Here is a 20448-nt window from a genome sequence, read left to right on the forward strand (position 1 = left end):
ATCTTTTTTTAAGACATCTTTTTTTTTTTTTGCAAATATGCTAACCTTTATCTAACAAATTGAGGCTCACTCAAAAAAAAAGTCATGCATGTTTTAATTCTACTAAATATTACTATTTATTATTTTTTTGATTGAACCATCTAAAAACTGTTTGGATAATGTTGTTTGCTTATTATTTTAACAGAAAGAATGCAATGAAGATTGCAACTTCAAAGAATTAATTCTGGAAAACCATTACAACACATACGCATCAGCTAAATGGACACACAATGGAGGAGAAATGTTTGTTGCCTTAAATCAAAAGGGGGTTCCTGTCAGAGGGAAAAAAACGAAGAAAGAACAAAAAACAGCCCACTTTCTTCCTATGGCAATAACCTAATCATATATGGTATATAAGAAACCAGTTCCAGCAGGGAGATTTCTTTAAGTGGACTGTTTTCTTTCTTTTTCTCTTTTCTTTCCTTTTTTTTTTTTTTTAAAGTAACCAAGAAAGGCTGGAAAACTACTGAAAAACTGATCAAGCTGGACTTGCGCATTTATGTTTATTTTAAGAGACTGCATTTAAGGAAAGATTTGAAAAATATACACAAAAATCAGATTTAGTAACTAAAAGTTGTAAAAAATTGTAAAACTGGTTGTACAATCATGATGTTAGTAATGTTTTTTTCTTAAATTAATTTACCCTTAAGAGTGTGTTAGATTTGATTATCTGATGTTTATTTAAATATTCCTATCTGCTTATAAAGTGGCTGCTATAATAATAATAATGCAGATGATGCTATATAAGATATGTCAGACCCAAGGGCTACTGGCATGATTTGCCAGATAATCAAGCCAACACTAACTATGGAAAATGAGCAGTATTTGAAATGCTTTCTAGTGAAAAATTATAATCCACTTAACCTCTAATCAGAAAAGGACTAGTCTAAAAATTTCTATTAAGAAATTCAATCAGATAGGTAGTTTTGCAGAATTATAGGATTATAACATGCTTTACCTGTTAACAAAATTCTTAATGCTGCTCAAATTAAAAGGGTATTGCTAAAAGGATATTTTCAAAAATCTTGTATATAAAATACCAATAACAATGATACAATGATAATACTGTACTTTCATCTCACATGCCACAAAATAACATTTTATAATCCCTAAAAGTAAAATTCAGAAATCTTTACATTTTTTTTGAGAAACATAATCTATCTTTTGTATAATTCATATTTGGAAATATGGCTTCTAATAATGTTCTTCCCACAAATAATCATGCTTTTTTTCCTGTGGTTACAGCATTAAACTCTATTTTAAGTTGTATTTGAACTTTATTGTTTTGTTATTTAAGTTTATGTTATTTATAAAAAAAACTTAATAAGCTGTATCTGTTTCATATGCTTTTAATTTTAAAGCAATAACAAAACCGTCTGGCTCCACTGCAAGTTCCCTCTCCCCCTTGTGACCAATACCAAGTCTAGTACACAACATTTGGGCCAGCAAATCCTGGATGGCAGACAAAAATGACAGCCTGCAGCAATTCTTACAATAATGTCTCACAAGGAACAATATGAAAATGTGGAATATGTTTTGCCACATACTCTTGTCAATTAAATTGGATCATATAAGTGAAATAGCTATAGATAAAAAAATTTACAGGATTTTAAAGTTAGAATATATTTGAGTTTCATGAGTAGAAAAGAGCCATACTTTAAAAATATACATATTTAAAGTTAGTAATTTTTCTAATCTCTAGAAATCTCTGCCATTCAAAATATGGCACCACTGAAAGTTGTTTTCCTATTAGACAGCAAGAGCACAATGCCCAAAAGAGAGTATATAGGTAGGGATTTGAGGTCCTGAATATCACGAAGGCTTCATGTCAGGTAACAGATAATGGACTTATCAGAAAGATAAATTTCTGCTTCATAGTTCTTCCACTGGCCGATCTTGGTAGAACTCTGTGTGTTCACCAATAAGAGGTCAACATTCACCTAAATTAAACAATTGGTATGCTAAGTAACCACTGTGTTTGTAATTTGAAAATATTTGTCATTCAAGTTTCTTTATTTTATATAAATATCATCTGGTAATACATTTATAGGTGAGAGCTACATGAAAAGGCTAAGGCAACAGAAACAAAAGATTCATTTGATTTTCTTGTGGCTTGCTTATATGACCAGGCTGCAGAAAGCTAGAGAGAATTGTCCTTCAGATACACTCTGGGGAAATGATGATATTCTGAACTGTTACCTGATTCGAGGGCCTTGCTAGCCTAGGTTCCTACATCAGGCCTCTGTGGCTGGAGTCATGTGAAAATATTAAGGCAGAGGAGGACCTGTGTTTTTTATGTTTGTTTCCTTAGTACCTAGCAGTGCTTGTCCGTAACCATTTTTTATATAAATTTATTCAATGTTTAAATATCAAAGAAAATTTATGAGACTAATCTTACTTCATTTTTAAAAGCTAGGGTGAAACATGAATATACAGAAATTGAAACCGAAATAAGAGTATATGCATAAAAGATATGATCTATTTAGGATGAAATACTTTTTGTCTATGAAATTATGATTACAATCAAATTATACAGCAATGCTGAATTAAGCAAACCAGTATTTAGCAATAGATCCAATCCAGTGGTGTTTCTAGAAACACTTCCAATTTTTTGTTTTTGCCCTCTTATTTTACATTTATCATGCAAATTTTAAAATACAAAATCTTCTGTAGTTATATACACTTAGAATTGTAGATTCCTAAAATTGCAAGAGGCCTTAATCCTTCCTATTCATTCATAGGACAGAAATTGGAATTGTAGTATTTCCAAAGTCATGTAGCTAGTTAGGTACAGAGCTGTCACAAAAGTCTTGGTCATGTAGCATGCCTTCTTACTCTTAGATTAGTAGGATTATCAGCTAGTGATCTCCTTTATAAACATTTTTAATTGAGATATTATCTTTACATTTGCATGTAAATATGACTTATGTTTTGGCAATTCACTTCATGCACAATTAGTTTATACTGTGTGATTACTTGTTTCAAAACCAGGAAAGACATGATGCAGTTTTCAATCCTGATTTCTATTTAACAGTTATATGTATCCCTTTATTTACAAATGGAGAGCCCATTGTGAAAAATATCCATATAAACAGAGTAACTTCTTCTAAATAGTTCTTTGAAAGAGACAATTAGTTAAATATGCAGGTTTCCAACAGTTAGGAAGGAAAAAATTAAGTAAAAGAATATAAAATGTTAACAAAAGAAGTAACAAAAAAGATATTTTCAATGTAATTAGTGAACAAAAACTTTCTATAAAATTCCTAATATAAATTATCAACATTTGAGTTGGCTATAATTCCACTTAATAGAAAAAGAGGAGGGGTGTTGGAGATAAATTCTATTTCCATTTCTTAGAGTTTGCTTTTCTGGTTCTCTAAAGTAGACTATGGGACAAGCTGTAGTAAAAGCAATTCTATAACCACAAATACCCTAAATCAGTGCCTCTCACAATTTTCTACTGAAATACCAATAATAGCAGAGGTAGAGAATAAGGAAAGGAATCCTAAGAAATGATGCAAAAGTGGCCCTCCCAAAACACAAAATATCTTGAAAATCTCCTTTCTCTTATATCTCATGTGATTTTTGCATTTTATTCTATAATACATTTGTGTTTGCTTTAATATGAAATTCACACCTGTGAGCAAAAATGATGCATCAGAAAGATGTACAAGGTTTATCAACACAGCTTCATTTATACCACTACCATCCTGCCATACACTTGGGCATGAATAAGACACAAGAGATCCTGTTCCTTTCATAGGCCAACTTTACACACAGATGAAACATGGCTAAAGAAAACCAACACTTAATCTAAAGTTCACTATGAACGGGACTGATATTAAAAATATTTATGACCAATATGAATGGTTACTTGTCAATCAGAATATACTACTGATGTTTCAGAAGAGATGGAAGCCACTGTGACTAACTTGTGGTTACCAAATGATTATCAACCTTGACCAATGATTATCTAAAACAGTTTTTAAGAATCTATGGTTTGAGTTGTTAATATGCAATAGTTCTTCATCATGTCTAACTGTTTCAGCATTGTTAGCCTACTTTTTCTTCCATTTTCATATTTATTAATGAGGTTGCTGCTTCCAATAAAGGTGATATTCTTTCAGGCACACATATATTACCACTCATTCTCTAACTTTGAATGTTTTATTAAGAAAATGTACTTTCTTCAGAGTTGAGGAGGTTTGACAGGAAGTAAGAAATGGCAAAGTCCTAGTCTCTTTCCAACAATCCTGTACTTACTCTCATCTGAGAAGATGCCTCTTGTATTTTCCTTTTACTACTTGATTTATAATGCTGCTTTGGTTTTCAAATCCTCATCATTGAATTTATGACAGCCTATACAAATTTATTTTCTTTCATATCATTAAAACTTATATTCTAATAATTGAAATGGGAGTTGAATAATGACATCTAGCTTGAAAATGGCAGGCCTTACTGCTGACAAATCTAGCCATATATTGTGCAATAAATTATCCTAAAACTTAAAGGCTTAAAACAACAAATGTTTACTAGCTCAAAGTTTGTATGGTCAGGAACTTTGAGTATGAGTTAGCAAGTTGTCTCTAGATAGAATAGAATCTCTCATAAGTCTGCAATCAAGGTGTTAGCTAGGGCTGCAGTTAATATCATCTTAAGGCTCAACTGGGAAAGGGATCCACCTTCGGTCCTCACTGGTTGTGGCAAGGCACACCATAATCCATTCTCAAACAGAGCAGCCAGAGGGATTCTGTTAAGTTAAATTTCAGGTCTTTCAATTCTGCTGTTCAGAACTGCAATTGTTTCCCATATTTTTCAGAATAGATATCAAAGTTCTTAGAGTAACCTATACAGTGACATTGGAAAACAGTGAATGATTAAAAACTTGATGTTAAATTGGTTATGGGCAAGTCAACAGGAAAAATGGTAACAAAAATCTAAAATTATGCACTCAGATTGTTTGGCAGATATCCATAAATTCTCAGTCCATTTTAAAGAAACTCAAAACTAGACACTGTTGACAATATTTAGTGGGCATAAAATTACTAGAATCACATGCAGAGGAATGGCCATAGCCCTCTATCAAAAACTGACAAATGAATATACATTGTTATGTTTGAAGCAAACACAATACTTAAGGCATGTATATATCAATTTAGTGATCCCCACTTTGACAAAATTTTTCTATCAATCAATCAATTAAGGAATCTGACTAAGCTAGATGAGAAGACTTCTATTTCTCTCCTTTTTTATTAACTGATCTCTTATTGTTGGTTATTTTGGTTGTTTCATAAGTACAAGCTTCTTTGTACAAATTTCTTTGTATTTCTAGTTATTAAGATGATTGTAAGAAATAGAATTATTAGACCAAAAAATTATTAAGTGCAAATTGAAACTAGATTTTCCAAAAACTTTTACCAAATAATATTCTAACAGTATATGGGAGTGAATAAACATGCTCTCTAGTATTTATGCTCAAAATTTAGTCAGATTTATTCATGACTCTACTTCCTTTTGACTATCTGGTATCATCAAAACCCAACTAGCTTCTTCTTTCTCAACATCTCAGATGCATCTCTGTCTCAGTCCTTCTACAACCTCATTACCTCATGTCTAGGGTTTAGCAATAGTTCCCTAATCATTCTTCTGTTCCAAGTTCCTCCCCATCTCAGATGCTATCTAATTCCTTAATATTCCTAAAATACTACTTTGACTGTGTCAGCTGCCCATTGAAGGGAAATAAAATGCTTTGAAAAATACATTATCCAAATTATTATGAAATCTAATTCACAACAATCAAATCTAGATAGTTTCATAAAAACACTGCTAGTTTCTGGTTATTTGAGCTACTCTATTCTATGCCACATGTTGTATATCCAACTTCTGTTCACATAGCCTTTCTCCACATAGTGTGAAGTACAACCAATGATAATACAACTTACTAAAAAATAATACAACTTATTAAATTACTACCACATTGGGAGTTTATATCTCGGACCATCTTATGTACCACACTGGGGACTTCCTCACTCTTTAGCCATGCAAACTTTTAAATTTTCTTTCAATGAAAAGCACAATGTCAAGATTTTATTTGACTTAATTCTTGGAGAGCTACCTTATTGCCCAGTCTTAAGGGCTCTTTTTAAATTTTCCCTAAGCACTTCACTGACTGTGAAGAGGTAGCAAATGACAGAGGAGCAAATTAAAGTTCAAGTAGCTAATTCCTGGCTATTACTTTCTGGAACATGTAATCTGCTAAATATCAACAAGTGCTGGTGTATGAGTAACTACTACATTTCTTTTTAAAAAATTTTTTATCTCCCCACAGCTTTGGGTACAGCAACGTTCACATAGGTACTTAAAAGTTACATGTTAACTGAACAAAAGGACTTTTTAAAATTACTTCTGGCGGTTTTCATTGCTTAGGTCAGAAAACATTATGAAGTATGTTTTAATTTAAATTAATGTTTTAATCTTAAAGTCCAGATAACAAGGAAAAATCGAATTTAAAAATTAGGGAAAGGTGTAAAAATACTTTTTTTAAAAATGATTTTCATCTGAATTTAAAATGTTATATGGGTGTTGTATCATCGTAAGAGAAATGAACATTAAAACTTTAGCCTTGTAGAAAATCTAACAATACACTGCTTAGGGAGATCTGGCTTGTAAATCCTGAGTCATTCCAGATACTGAAATTCTATAACTGCTTACATCCCAGTCCTAAGAAGGGAGTTATGCCATTTTGTTTGGAAGTCAAAGTTTAACTATCTTCTATCTGTTTATTTCATTAAAAATAAAAACAGAAAGTTATTTTAGCTTACAATTCTGGGGACTGGTTGGAAGCCTAGTGGGCCCTTGAAAGCCATTTATAGGCACACATGTATGTGTGTGTGTGTGTGTATATATATATATATTTCTGTAATATATTCTGATCATGTCATTTCTTTCAGGTAGAAAAGTAAGGTTCAGAGGGATCATATGACATGCTCAAGGACATTCAAATCTGTTATGTGCAGGTTAAATACATCAGAGCTGAGGAAACATTAGAAACTGTAGAGAAGTTTCCAAATAAAAGCATACTTATGGCCTCAAATAATTTATTTGCCTACTTCTCAGCTCTCAGATGCCATGGGCCAAGGTTCTCAGTGACTTCCTATAGGACAATAGTCCTCAAACATTTTGGTCTCAGACCCCTTTATACTTTTAAGAATAATTGAAGACACCAAAGAACTTATGTTTATATGGGTTTTTGTATCTATCAATATTTTCCATATCAGAAATTAAAACTGAAAAAACTTAAACATTTCTTTATTAGTTCATTTAAAATAACAGTAACAAACCCATTTCATGTTAACATCAATAACATGTTTTTGGAAAAGATAATATTTTCAAGAAAAATTTTGAGAAGAGTAACATTGTTTTGCTTTAAACAAATCTAACATCTGTCTTATTAGAAAACAGCTGGATTCCAAAATCTACCTATGCATTTATTCTGTTGTGATATGTTTTTTGAAATTGATATTTACATATTGAAGTATGTAAAAAAAATATGGTATCACACAGATGAGTGTTTGAGAAAAGGAGTTTTTAAAATACCTTTTCATATAACTGACTATTCTTTGATCTACACCAAAACAAGTTGCAGTTTCTTAATGGTGAGCTGCAGTGTGAAATCTGAAGCCACATCACTGTGCTTTATGTACTCTTGCCGCATTAAAATTCATTAGTCTATCACACTTTTTAAAAATCCATGTATTTTTTTTAATACAATGTATTAGTCATTTGAGAAAATACTGGCTCAGAGAGTTATGCAGATCTTTTAAATGTTAACACATTTCTTTATACAATATCAAAAAATCACATTTGTTAATATCAATATTTATTTGTTGGTAAAGTCTTCATTGGAAAACTGTCAAGATTATGGTGGTGGATACAAGTTCTTCAAAGTTTTTGTTTGATAGCTCAGATTTTACTACTGGCCATAGCAAAATTACTCCATTCATAAGAATAAGTACACTATTCTTTAACTGAATGCCTGTAGCAGAAACACCGATCTATCCTCCAAAATGTGTGTTCCTGCTTCCACAGCATAGAGTTGCTATATAGCAGCTTCCCAGGCAGATTTTTTATTTACCAGCTCTTCTTACAACTCGGTATAGCTGTGGCTTGTTCTCACTAATGGTATATAATTTCAGTGATGTGGATAACTTCTGAGCCAAACCTTTTCTTTTCTCTTCTTTTTGAGGTATAATTAATATAAAATTATATTAGTTTCAGGTATGTTAACATAATGATCGGACATTTGTATATATTGCAAAATGATCACCTTAGTAAGTCCAGTTACTGCCCATTACCATAGTTACAAAATTTTCCTGTGATAAGAACTTTCAAGATACATTCTCCTAGCCATTTTCAAATATGCAATACAGTATTATTAACCATAATTATAATGCTGTACATTACAGTCCCATGACTAGTGATTTTATAACTGGAAATTTATACTTTTAGCCAAGACTTTTAAGAATGTGTGCCTGCTCGTCTCTAGTTCTCCTGATGAAGATGAATTCTAGTGACTCTGGAGTTCTATAACATGATGACCCCAGAAGATGGGAGTAGCCTGGTCTCTGTCTGAATCACTATGTGGAGAAGCAGCATGTACTGATTACTAATATAAAAACCCAGAAGATCGCTTTAAAAGTACCCTAGAGCTCTAGAGAAATATAAAAAGGGTCAAAGTGCAAAGAGATACATTGATTTAAACAAACTTCTACCTTACACAAATTTCCTAGTAGTCAAAAATCTAAGCAGAAGTTTACAGAAAAAGATAGTTTACACAAAGGAGAAAACAACAACAACTAAGAAACGCTTGGCATTTTGAAATGCTAAACTGCCCATTTAGTTCCCCTGCCAAAAACACTGTTGTCTGTCAGACATGTGCTTCCCCAGTGGAGGATCGGTTTCTTTCCGATGATTAGATATTGGAGTCCTTTGCTGTTATTGTACCTCTGGCCCACTCTGGCCCACAATGTGTGTTTTCCAATTCCCCAAAACACTGCTTAATATTTTTAGAGAAATCCATATACAGAATTGGGAAACAAGTGAATCCCTCTTCCCCAGTCTTCTGCTCCCTTTCTGGCCCTTCTACTAACATCTTTCCTCCTTCTCTTTCACCTGTTAAAATTAGCTCCCAAAAAAGGATCTAAAACTCACAATTAATCATGAATGAAGGATTATGGCTATGGTAATTCTCATACATTACTACTCTTACTCTATAATGACAATTCTAAGCCTTATATATTTATAAGCCTATAAAATCAAATGACTGAGAAGCAGCATGTGAAGTTGTTAAAAGAGTTCAAATTCTAAGGCCAGAATTTCCTGGATTTGAATTCATATTTCACCAATTCTGTGACTTTGGCAAGTTACTTATTTTCTTATGCTTCAGTTTCCTCATTTTATAAGTGATAATAAAAATGACCTGTCATATAAGAATATTACTAATAAGTCTCTAATAAGTTAACACACTTAATCAAGTACATACTTCAAATCAAAGTTTTCCCCAATTTGAACAGAAATTATTAAGTTTTAATTTTCAGCAGTAGGTGAAAAGAAACATTCATTAAACCCCTAACCTATCCCCCAGACTTAGATGAGCTCATCCAGAAACAGAAAAATCTACTCATTCTTAAGGTCAAATATAAAAAGTATCTTTAAGATACTTAGGGGTAAATAAAATATAAGATACTTTTGATAGAGTCCCCATTAATATAAAAATCGAGTGTGTTTGAAGCAAATACAACTTTTATGTTTTTTTCAAAAAAAAATAACAAACGTTATTGAGATAAAAACTTTTAAGTAGTATTTCCTAGAAGAAGAGAAAACCTTTCCTGTCTCTACAAACTGTGAAGCAGTTCTCTTGGTGGCCAAAAATACTGGTCAATATCCATTGATTGTCTTTAATTACAGAATGTTGATTATTGTTAAATGTTACAGTGTAAAATCATTTCATATATTATTTATGTAAGGAGCATAAAAAACAACATATATTATAGAAATAAACCTTTGAAGAGAGAGATATATATTTAGAAATCATACCAAAAAAATCTATAAATAAAAGGTTTATAAAGCAAATATGGCAAAATGTAAATATTGTTACATGTGGGAAATATTCTTTACACTTTTCTGTATGCTTGAATAAAATATAATAATAAAGACAAATCTGAAAGAAGACTTCTATGTAAGATAGTCATATAAACATACCTACTTGGATCTATCACCCAACTATCAGTTAAATAACTGTGAAACATATAAATAGCATGATCTGCATCAGCAGCAAAAGTAAATTTATAAGTTGGTATTATATATCTGAAACCTATGAAATGGGACCAGATTTTTAAAAGTCTTCAATAATAAATATGCCAACATTATGGGAAAGTACATAGTAGGAGGTCTTGGCAGATCCACATCCCCAGTGGCAGAAACTTAGAAAAGAAAAAGCTGTGTGGAAATGAGATGTTTAGTTGAGAATCCAGCGAGAAGCCCCTTCTCAAAGTCACTTTTGCCTCTACAGCTCAGGGCCACCTGGTAGAAGGGTAAGCCCCTGACAGGGCCAAAACATCATGTAGAAAATAGTGGTATTTTCTAGGACTTGACTTTTGGCTTTCAGCCTAACTTTCAGGCTCTTTCATTTATCACTCCATAATAGAAAACTGTTTTTTACTTAAACATTTACTGATGAGACATAACACTTGAACTTTGCATCCAGCCAAAGTAAATACCTACCTGATCAAAAATCAGTATTGTTCAGTGGAAGATAACAGAATCCAGTACCATTCAAAATTCCCAGAATACATAAAAAGTTACTAGACATGAAAAGAAACAAGAAATTGTAACTTACAATTAAGAAAAAGATAGTCAATAGAAATCAATATCAAAGTTAGCCAATTGTTAGAATGATCAAAAACTTTAGAGCAGCTGTTTTAAATGTTTGAGGACTTAAAGGAGAAAAAATGGTCATAATAAAAGACAAGAACCTCAGAATAGAAATGGAAACTATAAAGAGGGACCAAATGGGAATTCTTAACTGAAAAGTATGTGTAAAGTGAAATATTCATTTATTGGACTTAAGAGTAGATTTTAGACCATAGAAGAGTCAGTGAGCTCAAGATGAAGAAATTATGCAATCTATGGAACACAGAGGAAAAAATTGAAAAAAATAAAGTTCCAGTGAACTGTGGACAAGATTAAGCAATATAATACATGCTAAACTGAAGTCCTAGAGAAGAGAAGAGAACAGAATTTATTTGAAGAAATAATGTCAAAAAACTCCCCAAGTTTGGTAAAAAATCATCAAACACAAGTTTGAGAAACTTAGTGACCTCCAAGTAGGATGAACAAACAAAATCAGCACATCACTGACAAATTGCTGAACACAAAGAAAAAACAAAAAATCTTAACAGTAGCTAGAGGGCAAAAATAGCACATTACATATAGTAGGGAGCAGCAAACCAGCCTGTGGGTCCAATCCAGCCCACAGACTATTTTTCGTGTAGCTTGCTAGCTAAGAATGGTTTTTATATTTTTAAAGAGTTGTAAAAATATGTGATAGAGATTATATATATCCAACAAAACCTAAAATATTTACTATTTGGCCCTTTACAGGAAAATTTCTTGACCTAGGCATAGTGGAACAATGGTAAGAACAATGTCTGACTTTTCATTAGAAATAATACAGACCAGAGTATAATAGAACAATAACTTGCTGAAAAGCAAAAGAAAAGTGAACCCAGAATTCTATATCCAGTGAAAGTATCCTTCAAAAATAAAGGCAAAATAAACTTTACTTTTGGATAAATAAACTTGGAAATTCAATTTTATAGTAAGGATTGAAGATCTGGAAATCATAAATATGTGAATAAATATGGAAGACTATTTTAAAGTGTTCTCTTAGTCTTTTAAAAATATATACAACCACTTCCACTTCTAGTTATTATGGAGTAACAGGGGCTAGATTTATTCCTCTTTCTGAAACAACTAAAAAGTTGTTCAAAATATACAAAACAATAGTTTTCATGTGTTAAACAATAGGCAGCACAAGACAGTAATTCTCAAGCTAAAAGAAAAATGATGGAGCCCTTCAATAGTCTCATCTTTCTGTCTAAAACATAATTTTCAGGTTACACTGCAAGGTATAGGAATCCAAACAGAACCCAGTGGTCTCAATGAGTTACGAAAATTAATTAAGCATTCTGGAAGGATAAGGCAAGCTAAAATTCATAGGTCAGCATAATGTGGAGGAGACCGATGCACACACAGAGCACTCTGGAGATCTACAGAGTGTTATTCTTGAATCTTTGCCTGAGGTTGGTAAAGAACATAGGAAAGAGCAGGCAGAAAAAGACTTGGAGGTCACACAAAGCTCATGTCCCAAATGGCCAGATGGGAAACCTCCTTTGTACAGAGCATGGGGTGAATACTAACATTCAGTAGGGGAAGGAAGTTAGGCCTAGAAAAAGACTTCTCTGGGTACACCTAATAGGGCTTATAAGCAAGTCTCAAATGGGTCAAAATATTTCTAAGTGACTTTAGAGAAGAGCCAAGATGGTGGCATGAGTAGGGCAGCAGAAATCTTCTCCCAAAACCATATATATTTTTGAAAATACAACAAATACAACTATGCCTAAAAGAGAGACCAGAGGATACAGTACAACAGCCAGGCTACATCTACATCTGCAAGAATTCAGCATCTCATGAAGGGAGTAAGATAAAAGCCACGGCCTGGTGGGACCTGAGCACTCCCCCCACCCCAGCTCTCCAGTTTGAGGAAAGGAGTCGGAGTGGGGAGGCAATGTAAGTGCAGGGCTGCTAAATAACCAGCCCTTGTAACCCGCACCAGGAGCACATGTTACACATTGCATGGTGTGCTGGATATTAGGGAAAAGTAAAAGTAAAATCTGCGAGCGGGTCCCAGCAGCTGGCTCCCCTGAGACAAAAGAAAAGTAAGTGCTTTTCAAAAAGTCTTAAGGGGACAGGGGATTCACAGCTGGACGGAATCGTCCCAGCACACTGAGCCCAGCAGGCTGGGAAATCTGAGGAACTTCAGGCGCCCCAGCCACCTGGGAGGCAGCGCAGCTCTGAAGACCATCACGGAGATAAACAGCTGGCTGTTCAGTCCCCCTCTGGGCAGCCCCACCACAGTGGCCAAGCAGCCTGAGAGTATCACACTGACAGCAGCCACCCAGAGTATCCTCCCAGTGTGCAGCCACCCAGGCCAGACCCAGGGGCCGCCACTGGCAGGTGGCTGCCTGGCGCAGGCAAAGGAAGCTGAGACAGGGCACGAAGGTGCGCTGTTCCCACAGGAAAGCACACCTGGAGTGCCTGCCTCTCCCCGCAGGGCTCTGGGCTACCCCAAGGGATACTCCCAGTGTGCAGGTAAAGGACACAGGCAGCAGAGAGGGGCAGGATGACCAGCAAGCAGGAAGGGACTTTGTTCTCCCAGCTAACACACACGCCACCTGCCTACGACTACCACTACAGCCATGAAAAGGCAGAAGAATTTGCTCCAGTCCAGAATTAGTAAGACAATCTCTGAGAGAGGGCCTGAGGAGACAAATATAACCAATCTTCCTGAAAAAGAACTCAAAATAAAGGTCATAACCATGCTGATGGACCTGCAGAGAAATGTGCAAGAGCTAAAGGATCAAGTTAGGAGGGAGAATACAGAAATAAAACCATCTCTGGAAGGACTTAAGAGCAGACTGGATGAAGAGCAAGAGACCATTAATGGAATAGAAATCAGAAAACAGGAATACAGAGAAGTTTAGGCAGAGAGAGATAAAAGGATCTCCAGGAATGAAAGAATATTAAGAGAACTGTGTGACCATCTAAATGGAACAATATTCGCACTATAGGGGTACCAGAAGAAGAGAGAGAAAAAGGGATAGAAAGTGTCTTTGAAGAAATAATTCCTGAAAACTTCCCCCAAATGGGGAAGGAAATGGCCTCTCAGACCATGGAAGCCCACAGATCTCCCAACACAAGGGACCCAAGGAGGACAACACCAAGACATATAATAATTAAAGTGGCAAAGACCAAAGACAAGGACAGAGTATTAAAGGCAGCCAGAGAGAGAAAAAAGATCACCTACAAAGGAAAACCCATCAGGTTATCATCAGACTTCTCAACAGAAACCCTACAGGCCAGAAGAGAATGGCATGATATATTTAATGCAATGAAACAGAAGGGCCTTGAACCAAGGATACTGTATCCAGCATGGTTATCATTTAAATATGAAGGAGGGATTAAACAACTCCCAGACAAGAAAAAGTTGAGGGAATTTGCCTCCCACAAATCACTTCCATAGGATATTTTAAAGGGACTGTTCTAGATGGAAGCACTCCTAAGGCTAAATAGACGTCATCAGAGAAAATAAAATCACACCAAAGAAAGCAGACCAACCAAATACTAACTAAAGGCAAAAAATAAAATCAACTATTTACAAAAGCAGGCAAAGGAAACACAAAAGAGTACAGAATAAAATACCCAACATATAACGAATGGAGGAGGAGGAATAAGAAGGGAGAGAAATAAAGAATCATCACACTGTGTTTATAATAGCTTAATAAGCAAGTTAAGTTAGATGGTTAGAAGGTAAAGAAGATACCTTTGAACCTTTGGTAACCACACATCTAAAGCCTGCCTTGGCAATAAGTACATATCTTTCAATAATCACGCTAAATGTACATGGACTAAATGCACCAATCAAAAGACACAGAGTAATGGAATGGATAAAAAAGCAAGACCCATCTCTATGCTGCTTACAAGAGACTCACCTCAAACCCAAAGACATACACAGACTAAAAGTCAAGGGATGGAAAAAGATATTTCATGCAAACAATAGGGAGAAAAAAATCAGGTGTTGCAGTAATTGTATCAGACAAAATAGACTTCAAAACAAAGGAAGTAACAATAGATAAAGAAGGACATTGCATAATGAAAAAGGGGTCAGCCCAACAAGAGGATATAACCATTAAAAATATATATGCACCCAATAAAGGAACACCAACATAAGTGAAACAAATACTAACAGAATTAAAGGAGGAAATAGAATGCAATGCATTCGTTCTAGGAGACTTCAACATACCACTCACTCCAAAGGACAGATCCACCAGACAGAAAATAAGTAAGGACACAGAGGCACTGAACAACACACTAGAACAGATGGACCTAATAGACATCTACACAACTCTACACCCAAAAGCAGCAGGATACACATTCTTCTCAAATGCACATGGAACAGTCTCCAGAATAGACCACATACTGGGCCACAAAAAGAGCCTCAGGAAATTCAAAAAGATTGAAATTCTACCAACCAACTTCTCAGATCACAAAGGTATAAACTAGAAATAAATTGTACAAAGAAAGCAAAAAGGCTCACAAACACATGGAGGCTTAACAACATGCTCCTAAACAATCAATGGATCAATGACCAAATTAAAATAGAGACCAAGCAATATATGGAGACAAATGACAACAGCATAAAGCCCCAACTTCTGTGGGATGCAGCAAAAACAGTTCTAAGAGGAAAGTATATAGCAATCCAGGCATATTTAAAGAAGGAAGAACAATCCCAAATGAATACTCTAACGTCACAATTATTCTGGAAAGAGAAGAACAAATGAGGCCCAAAGTCAGCAGAAGGAGGAACATAACAAAGATCAGAGAAGAAATAAATAAAATTGAGAATAATAAAACAATACAAAAAAATCAATGAAACCAAGAGCTGGTACTTTGAGAAAATAAAGAAAATAGATAAGCCCCTAGGCAGACTTATAAAGAAAAACAGAGAATCTACACACATCAACAGAATCAGAAATGAGAAATGAAAAATCACAACGAACCCCACATAAATACAAAAAATCATTAGAGAATACTATGAGAACTTACATGCTATCAAGCTGGAAAACCTAGAAGAAATGAACAATGAACAACTTCCTAGATAAATAAAACCTTCCAAGACTGACCAACGAAGAAACAGAAAGTCTAAACAGACCAATTACCAGCAATGAAATTGAATCAGTAATCAAAAAACTACCTAAGAACAAAGCACCCAGGCCAGATGGATTCACTGCTGAATTTTATCAGATATATAGAGAAGACATAATACCCATTTTCCTTAAAGTTCTACAAAAAATAGAAGAGGAGGGAATACTTCCAAACTCATTCTATGAAGCCAGCATCACTCTAATACCAAAACCAAGGAAAGTTACCACAAAAAAAGAAAATTACAGACCAATATCCCTGATGAATGTAGATGCAAAAATACTCAACAAAATATTAGCAAACTGAATTCAAAAATACATCAAGAGGATCATACACCATGACCAAGTGGGATTCATCTCAGGGATCCAAGGATGGCACAACATTTGAAAATCCATCATCATCCACCACATCAACAAAAAGAAGGACAAAAACCACATGATCATCTCCATAGACACTAAAAAGCAGTTAACACAATTCAACATCCATTCATGATAAAAAATCTCAACAAAATGGGTATAGAGGGCAAGTACCTCAACATAATAAAGGCCATACATGACAGACCCACAGCCAACATCATACTTAACAGGAAGAAGCTGAAAGCTTTTCCTCTAAGATCGGGAACAAGACAGGGATGCCCACTCTCCCCACTGTTATTCAATATAGTACTGGAGGTCCTAGCCATGGCAATCAGAGAAAACAAAGAAATAAAAGGCATCCAGATTGGTAAAGAAGAAGTTAAACTGTCACTGTTTGCAGATGACATGATATTGTACATAAAAAACCCTAAAGACTCCACTCCAAAACTACTAACACTAATATCTGAATACAGCAAAGTTGCAAGATACAAAATTAATACACAGAAATCTGTTGCTTTCCTATACACTAACAAAGAACTAATAGAAAGAGAAATCAGGAAGACAATTCCATTCACAGTTGCATCAAAAAGAACAAAATACCTAGGAATAAACCTAACCAAGGAAGTGAAAGACCTATATCCTGAAAACTACAAGACACTCAGGAGAAATTGGAGGTCACTAATAAATGAAAACTCATCCCATGCTCTTGGCTAGGAAGAATTAATATTGTCAGAATGGCCATCCTGCCCAAAGCAATGTACAGATTCGATGCAATCCCTATCAAATTACCAACAGCATTCTTCAATGAGCTGGAACAAACAGTTCAAAAATTCATATGGAACCACAAAAGACCCCAAATACCCAAAGCAATCCTGAGAAGGAAAAAAAAGCAGGGGGGATCTCGCTTCCCAACTTCAAGCTCTACTACAAAGCAACAGTAATTAAGACAATTTGGTACTGGCCCAAAAACAGACCCACAGACCAGTGGAACAGAATAGAGAGTCCAGATATTAACCCAAACATATATGGTCAATTAATGTACGAGAAAGGAGCCATGGACATACAATGGGGAAATGACAGCCTCTTCAACAGCTGGTTTTGGCAAAACTGGACAGCTACATGTAAGAGAGTGAAACTGGATCACTGTCTAACCCCATACACTAAAGTAAATTTGAAATGGATCAGATAACTGAATGTAAGTCATGAAACCATAAAACTCTTAGAAAAAAACATAGGCAAAAATCTCTTGGACATAAACATGAGCAACTTCTTCATGAACATATCTCCCCCAGCAAGGGAAGCAAAAGCAAAAATGAACAAGTGGGACTATATCAAGCTGAAAAGCTTCTGTACAGCAAAGGACACCACCAATAGAACAAAAAGGCATCCTACAGTATGGGAGAATATATTCATAAATGACAGATCCGATAAAGGGTTGACATACAAAATATATAAAGCACTCGCCCACCTCAATAAACAAAAAGCAAATAATCCAATAAAAAAATGGGCAGAGGAGCTGAACAGACAGTTCTCCAAAGAAGAAATTCAGATGGCCAACAGACACATGAAAAGATGCTCTCACATTGCTAGTCATCAGAGAAATGCAAATTAAAACCACAATGAGATATCACCTCACACCAGTAAGGATGGACACCATCCAAAAGACAAACAACAACAAATGTTGGCGAGATTGTGGAGAAAGGGGAACCCTCCTACACTGCTGGTGGGAATGTAAGTTAGTTCAACCATTGTGGAAAGCAGTATGGAGGTACATCAAAATGCTCAAAACAGACTTACCATTTGACCCAGGAGTTCTACTCCTAGGAATTTACCCTAAGAATACAGCAGCCCAGTTTGGAAAAGACATATGCACCCCTATGTTTATCGCAGCACTATTTACAATAGCCAAGAAATGGAAGAAGCAACCTAAGTGTCCATCAGTAGATGAATGGATAAAGAAGATGTGGTACATATGCACAATGGAATATTATTCAGCCATAAGAAGAAAACAATAAGATTAGCATCCATAGCGGGGTGGGAGAAAGGGGAGGGCTGTACAACACAGAGAAGACAAGTAGTGATTCTACAACAGGTTGCTACGCTGATGGACAGTGACTGTAAAGGAGTATATAGGGGGGACCTGGTATAGGGGAGAGCCTAGTAAACAAAGTATTCGTCATGTAAGTGTAGATTAATGATTAAAAAAAAAAATGCGGTTCCTATGTGGTGACCTCTAATGAGTTCTACACAATGATATAAAGGACATATAAAAGTGTAGGCAAAGGGTCTGTTTGTGTTTATACAGAGGATCAAAGCCTAATTTGGCTACCCCGAAAATGAACTAAGATACGATATGAAAAAGAACTTCCAACATCAGCACTCTCGGGAAGACTCATGACAGAAGATGAACAGAAAAAAAAAAAAAAAAAAAAAAAAAACTTCAACAAAGATCCACACACTGTCACAGGTGTAGATGCACTCATCCCACCAGTTCCTGGACTTGCCATGGGAATGATGAAGGAGATATCTAAGCTGGCCTGTGCATACAGTAAAACAAAAATTGGACTGGATCCATACTGTTGGAACTCAACCAAGAATTAGGAGAAGTGCAAATTGTAGCACTCCAAAATCTTACAACCACAGACTATTTATCGTTAAAAGAACATATGGGATATGAACAGTCCCCAGGAATGGGGTGTTCTAGTTTATCTGAATTCTCTCAGACTGTTTAAGTTCAGTCGGACAATATCCACCATATCATAGATAAGTTTTCACAAATGCCTAAGGTGCCTAACTGGTTTTCTTGGTTTCACTGGAGATGGCTGGTAATTACAGGTATGCTTTGGTTATGTAACTATACTCCTATTATGTTAATGTGTGTGCACAATTTAATTAGTCGTTTAAAACCTATCCATGCTGAAGTTACTCTACAAGAAGATATGTCAAAGAAATAATCAATCTTCCCAGGTTTTCTTCTGCCTGCTACTTCTGTAGCTTTTCTTCTTCCTACCTAATCACAACCTTTAAATAGAACTCGTGCCACATGTCGAATTTACCGAGTATCATAATTCTTCCAAGTGGTAAAGACACCTCAAGACAAATGCTGGGCATAGAAGCCACAGGGCATAAATATGCAAAGAAGTAAAAAGCTAACCATTTCAAACAATAAGGCTTCTCTCTCACTTACCAACTTCACATTTCCCTGTATGGCCCTGGGAGATGACTGGTTAGCCAGAGACGGGTAAGATTCCTCAAGGGAGGAACAACCTAAGACAGGCACAGTCGCAGGGGGCCATCTGGTGAGAAAATGGGGAGCAGCAGAGGTGAGGCTTAGAACCTCCCCCCTCATGTTCTGAGAGAAATCTTCTGCATACATGGATGTTTATTGCCCTCGTCTAGCGCGGATTAACGCATAGTCTACAGGCACACACCTGATCATCTACATTTGCTCTCTTACAACACTAAACTCTGTTTCCTACCTTTATCTCGTATCTACCTACCACTTCAGCATTTTATTAAAAATAATAATAATAGAGAAATGTGGTATCCACATATAAATCAGGTTTAAAAATCAAATGAGTATTCATATTTGAACTGACTGTTTATAGTTCATAATGCATGAACAAAACCGAAAGCTTCTGTGATGACTGCCCTTGCACTGTTCACCATGTAACTTATTCACTATGTAAGAATTTGTACTCCATGTAAGAATTTGTTCGTTATGCATCAGAAGATTGGAGACTGACGAAAATTGGGCTTGGGGTGGATTAATGATTGTGCATTGAGTACTGACCCCCCTATACAGAGATTTGTTGTGGTTAACAACTATTTGATCAATAAATATGAGAGATGCCCTCACAATATATATATATATATATATATATATATATATATATATAAACACACTTCCAATTGTAAAATAAATAAGTAACCGGGATGTAATGTATAGCATAAGAAATATAGTCAAAATATTGTAACAACTTGGTTTGGTGATACCTGGTACCTAGAAATA

General features: G+C 35.1%; 1 protein-coding gene and 1 long non-coding RNA gene across 3 annotated transcripts in view; one reads left to right on the top strand and one right to left on the bottom strand.

The window, feature by feature from the left end:
- FGF7 (fibroblast growth factor 7) overlaps positions 1 to 1370 on the top strand; it is a 64164-nt gene extending 62794 nt beyond the window's left edge. For both annotated transcript variants that reach the window (XM_036895138.2, XM_036895139.2), the window contains exon 4: positions 185 to 1370. In XM_036895138.2, coding sequence (XP_036751033.2) covers positions 185 to 379 — 195 coding nt within the window. In that variant the 3' untranslated portion in view covers positions 380 to 1370. The remainder of the gene's footprint in view (positions 1 to 184) is intronic.
- LOC130679582 (uncharacterized) overlaps positions 1 to 20448 on the bottom strand; it is a 176467-nt gene that overhangs the window by 143573 nt on the left and 12446 nt on the right. The gene's annotated exons all lie outside the window — the stretch shown is intronic.

This window comes from Manis pentadactyla, chromosome 11 (assembly GCF_030020395.1).
Source record: "Manis pentadactyla isolate mManPen7 chromosome 11, mManPen7.hap1, whole genome shotgun sequence".
In the NCBI taxonomy this organism is placed as follows: Eukaryota; Metazoa; Chordata; class Mammalia; order Pholidota; family Manidae; genus Manis; species Manis pentadactyla.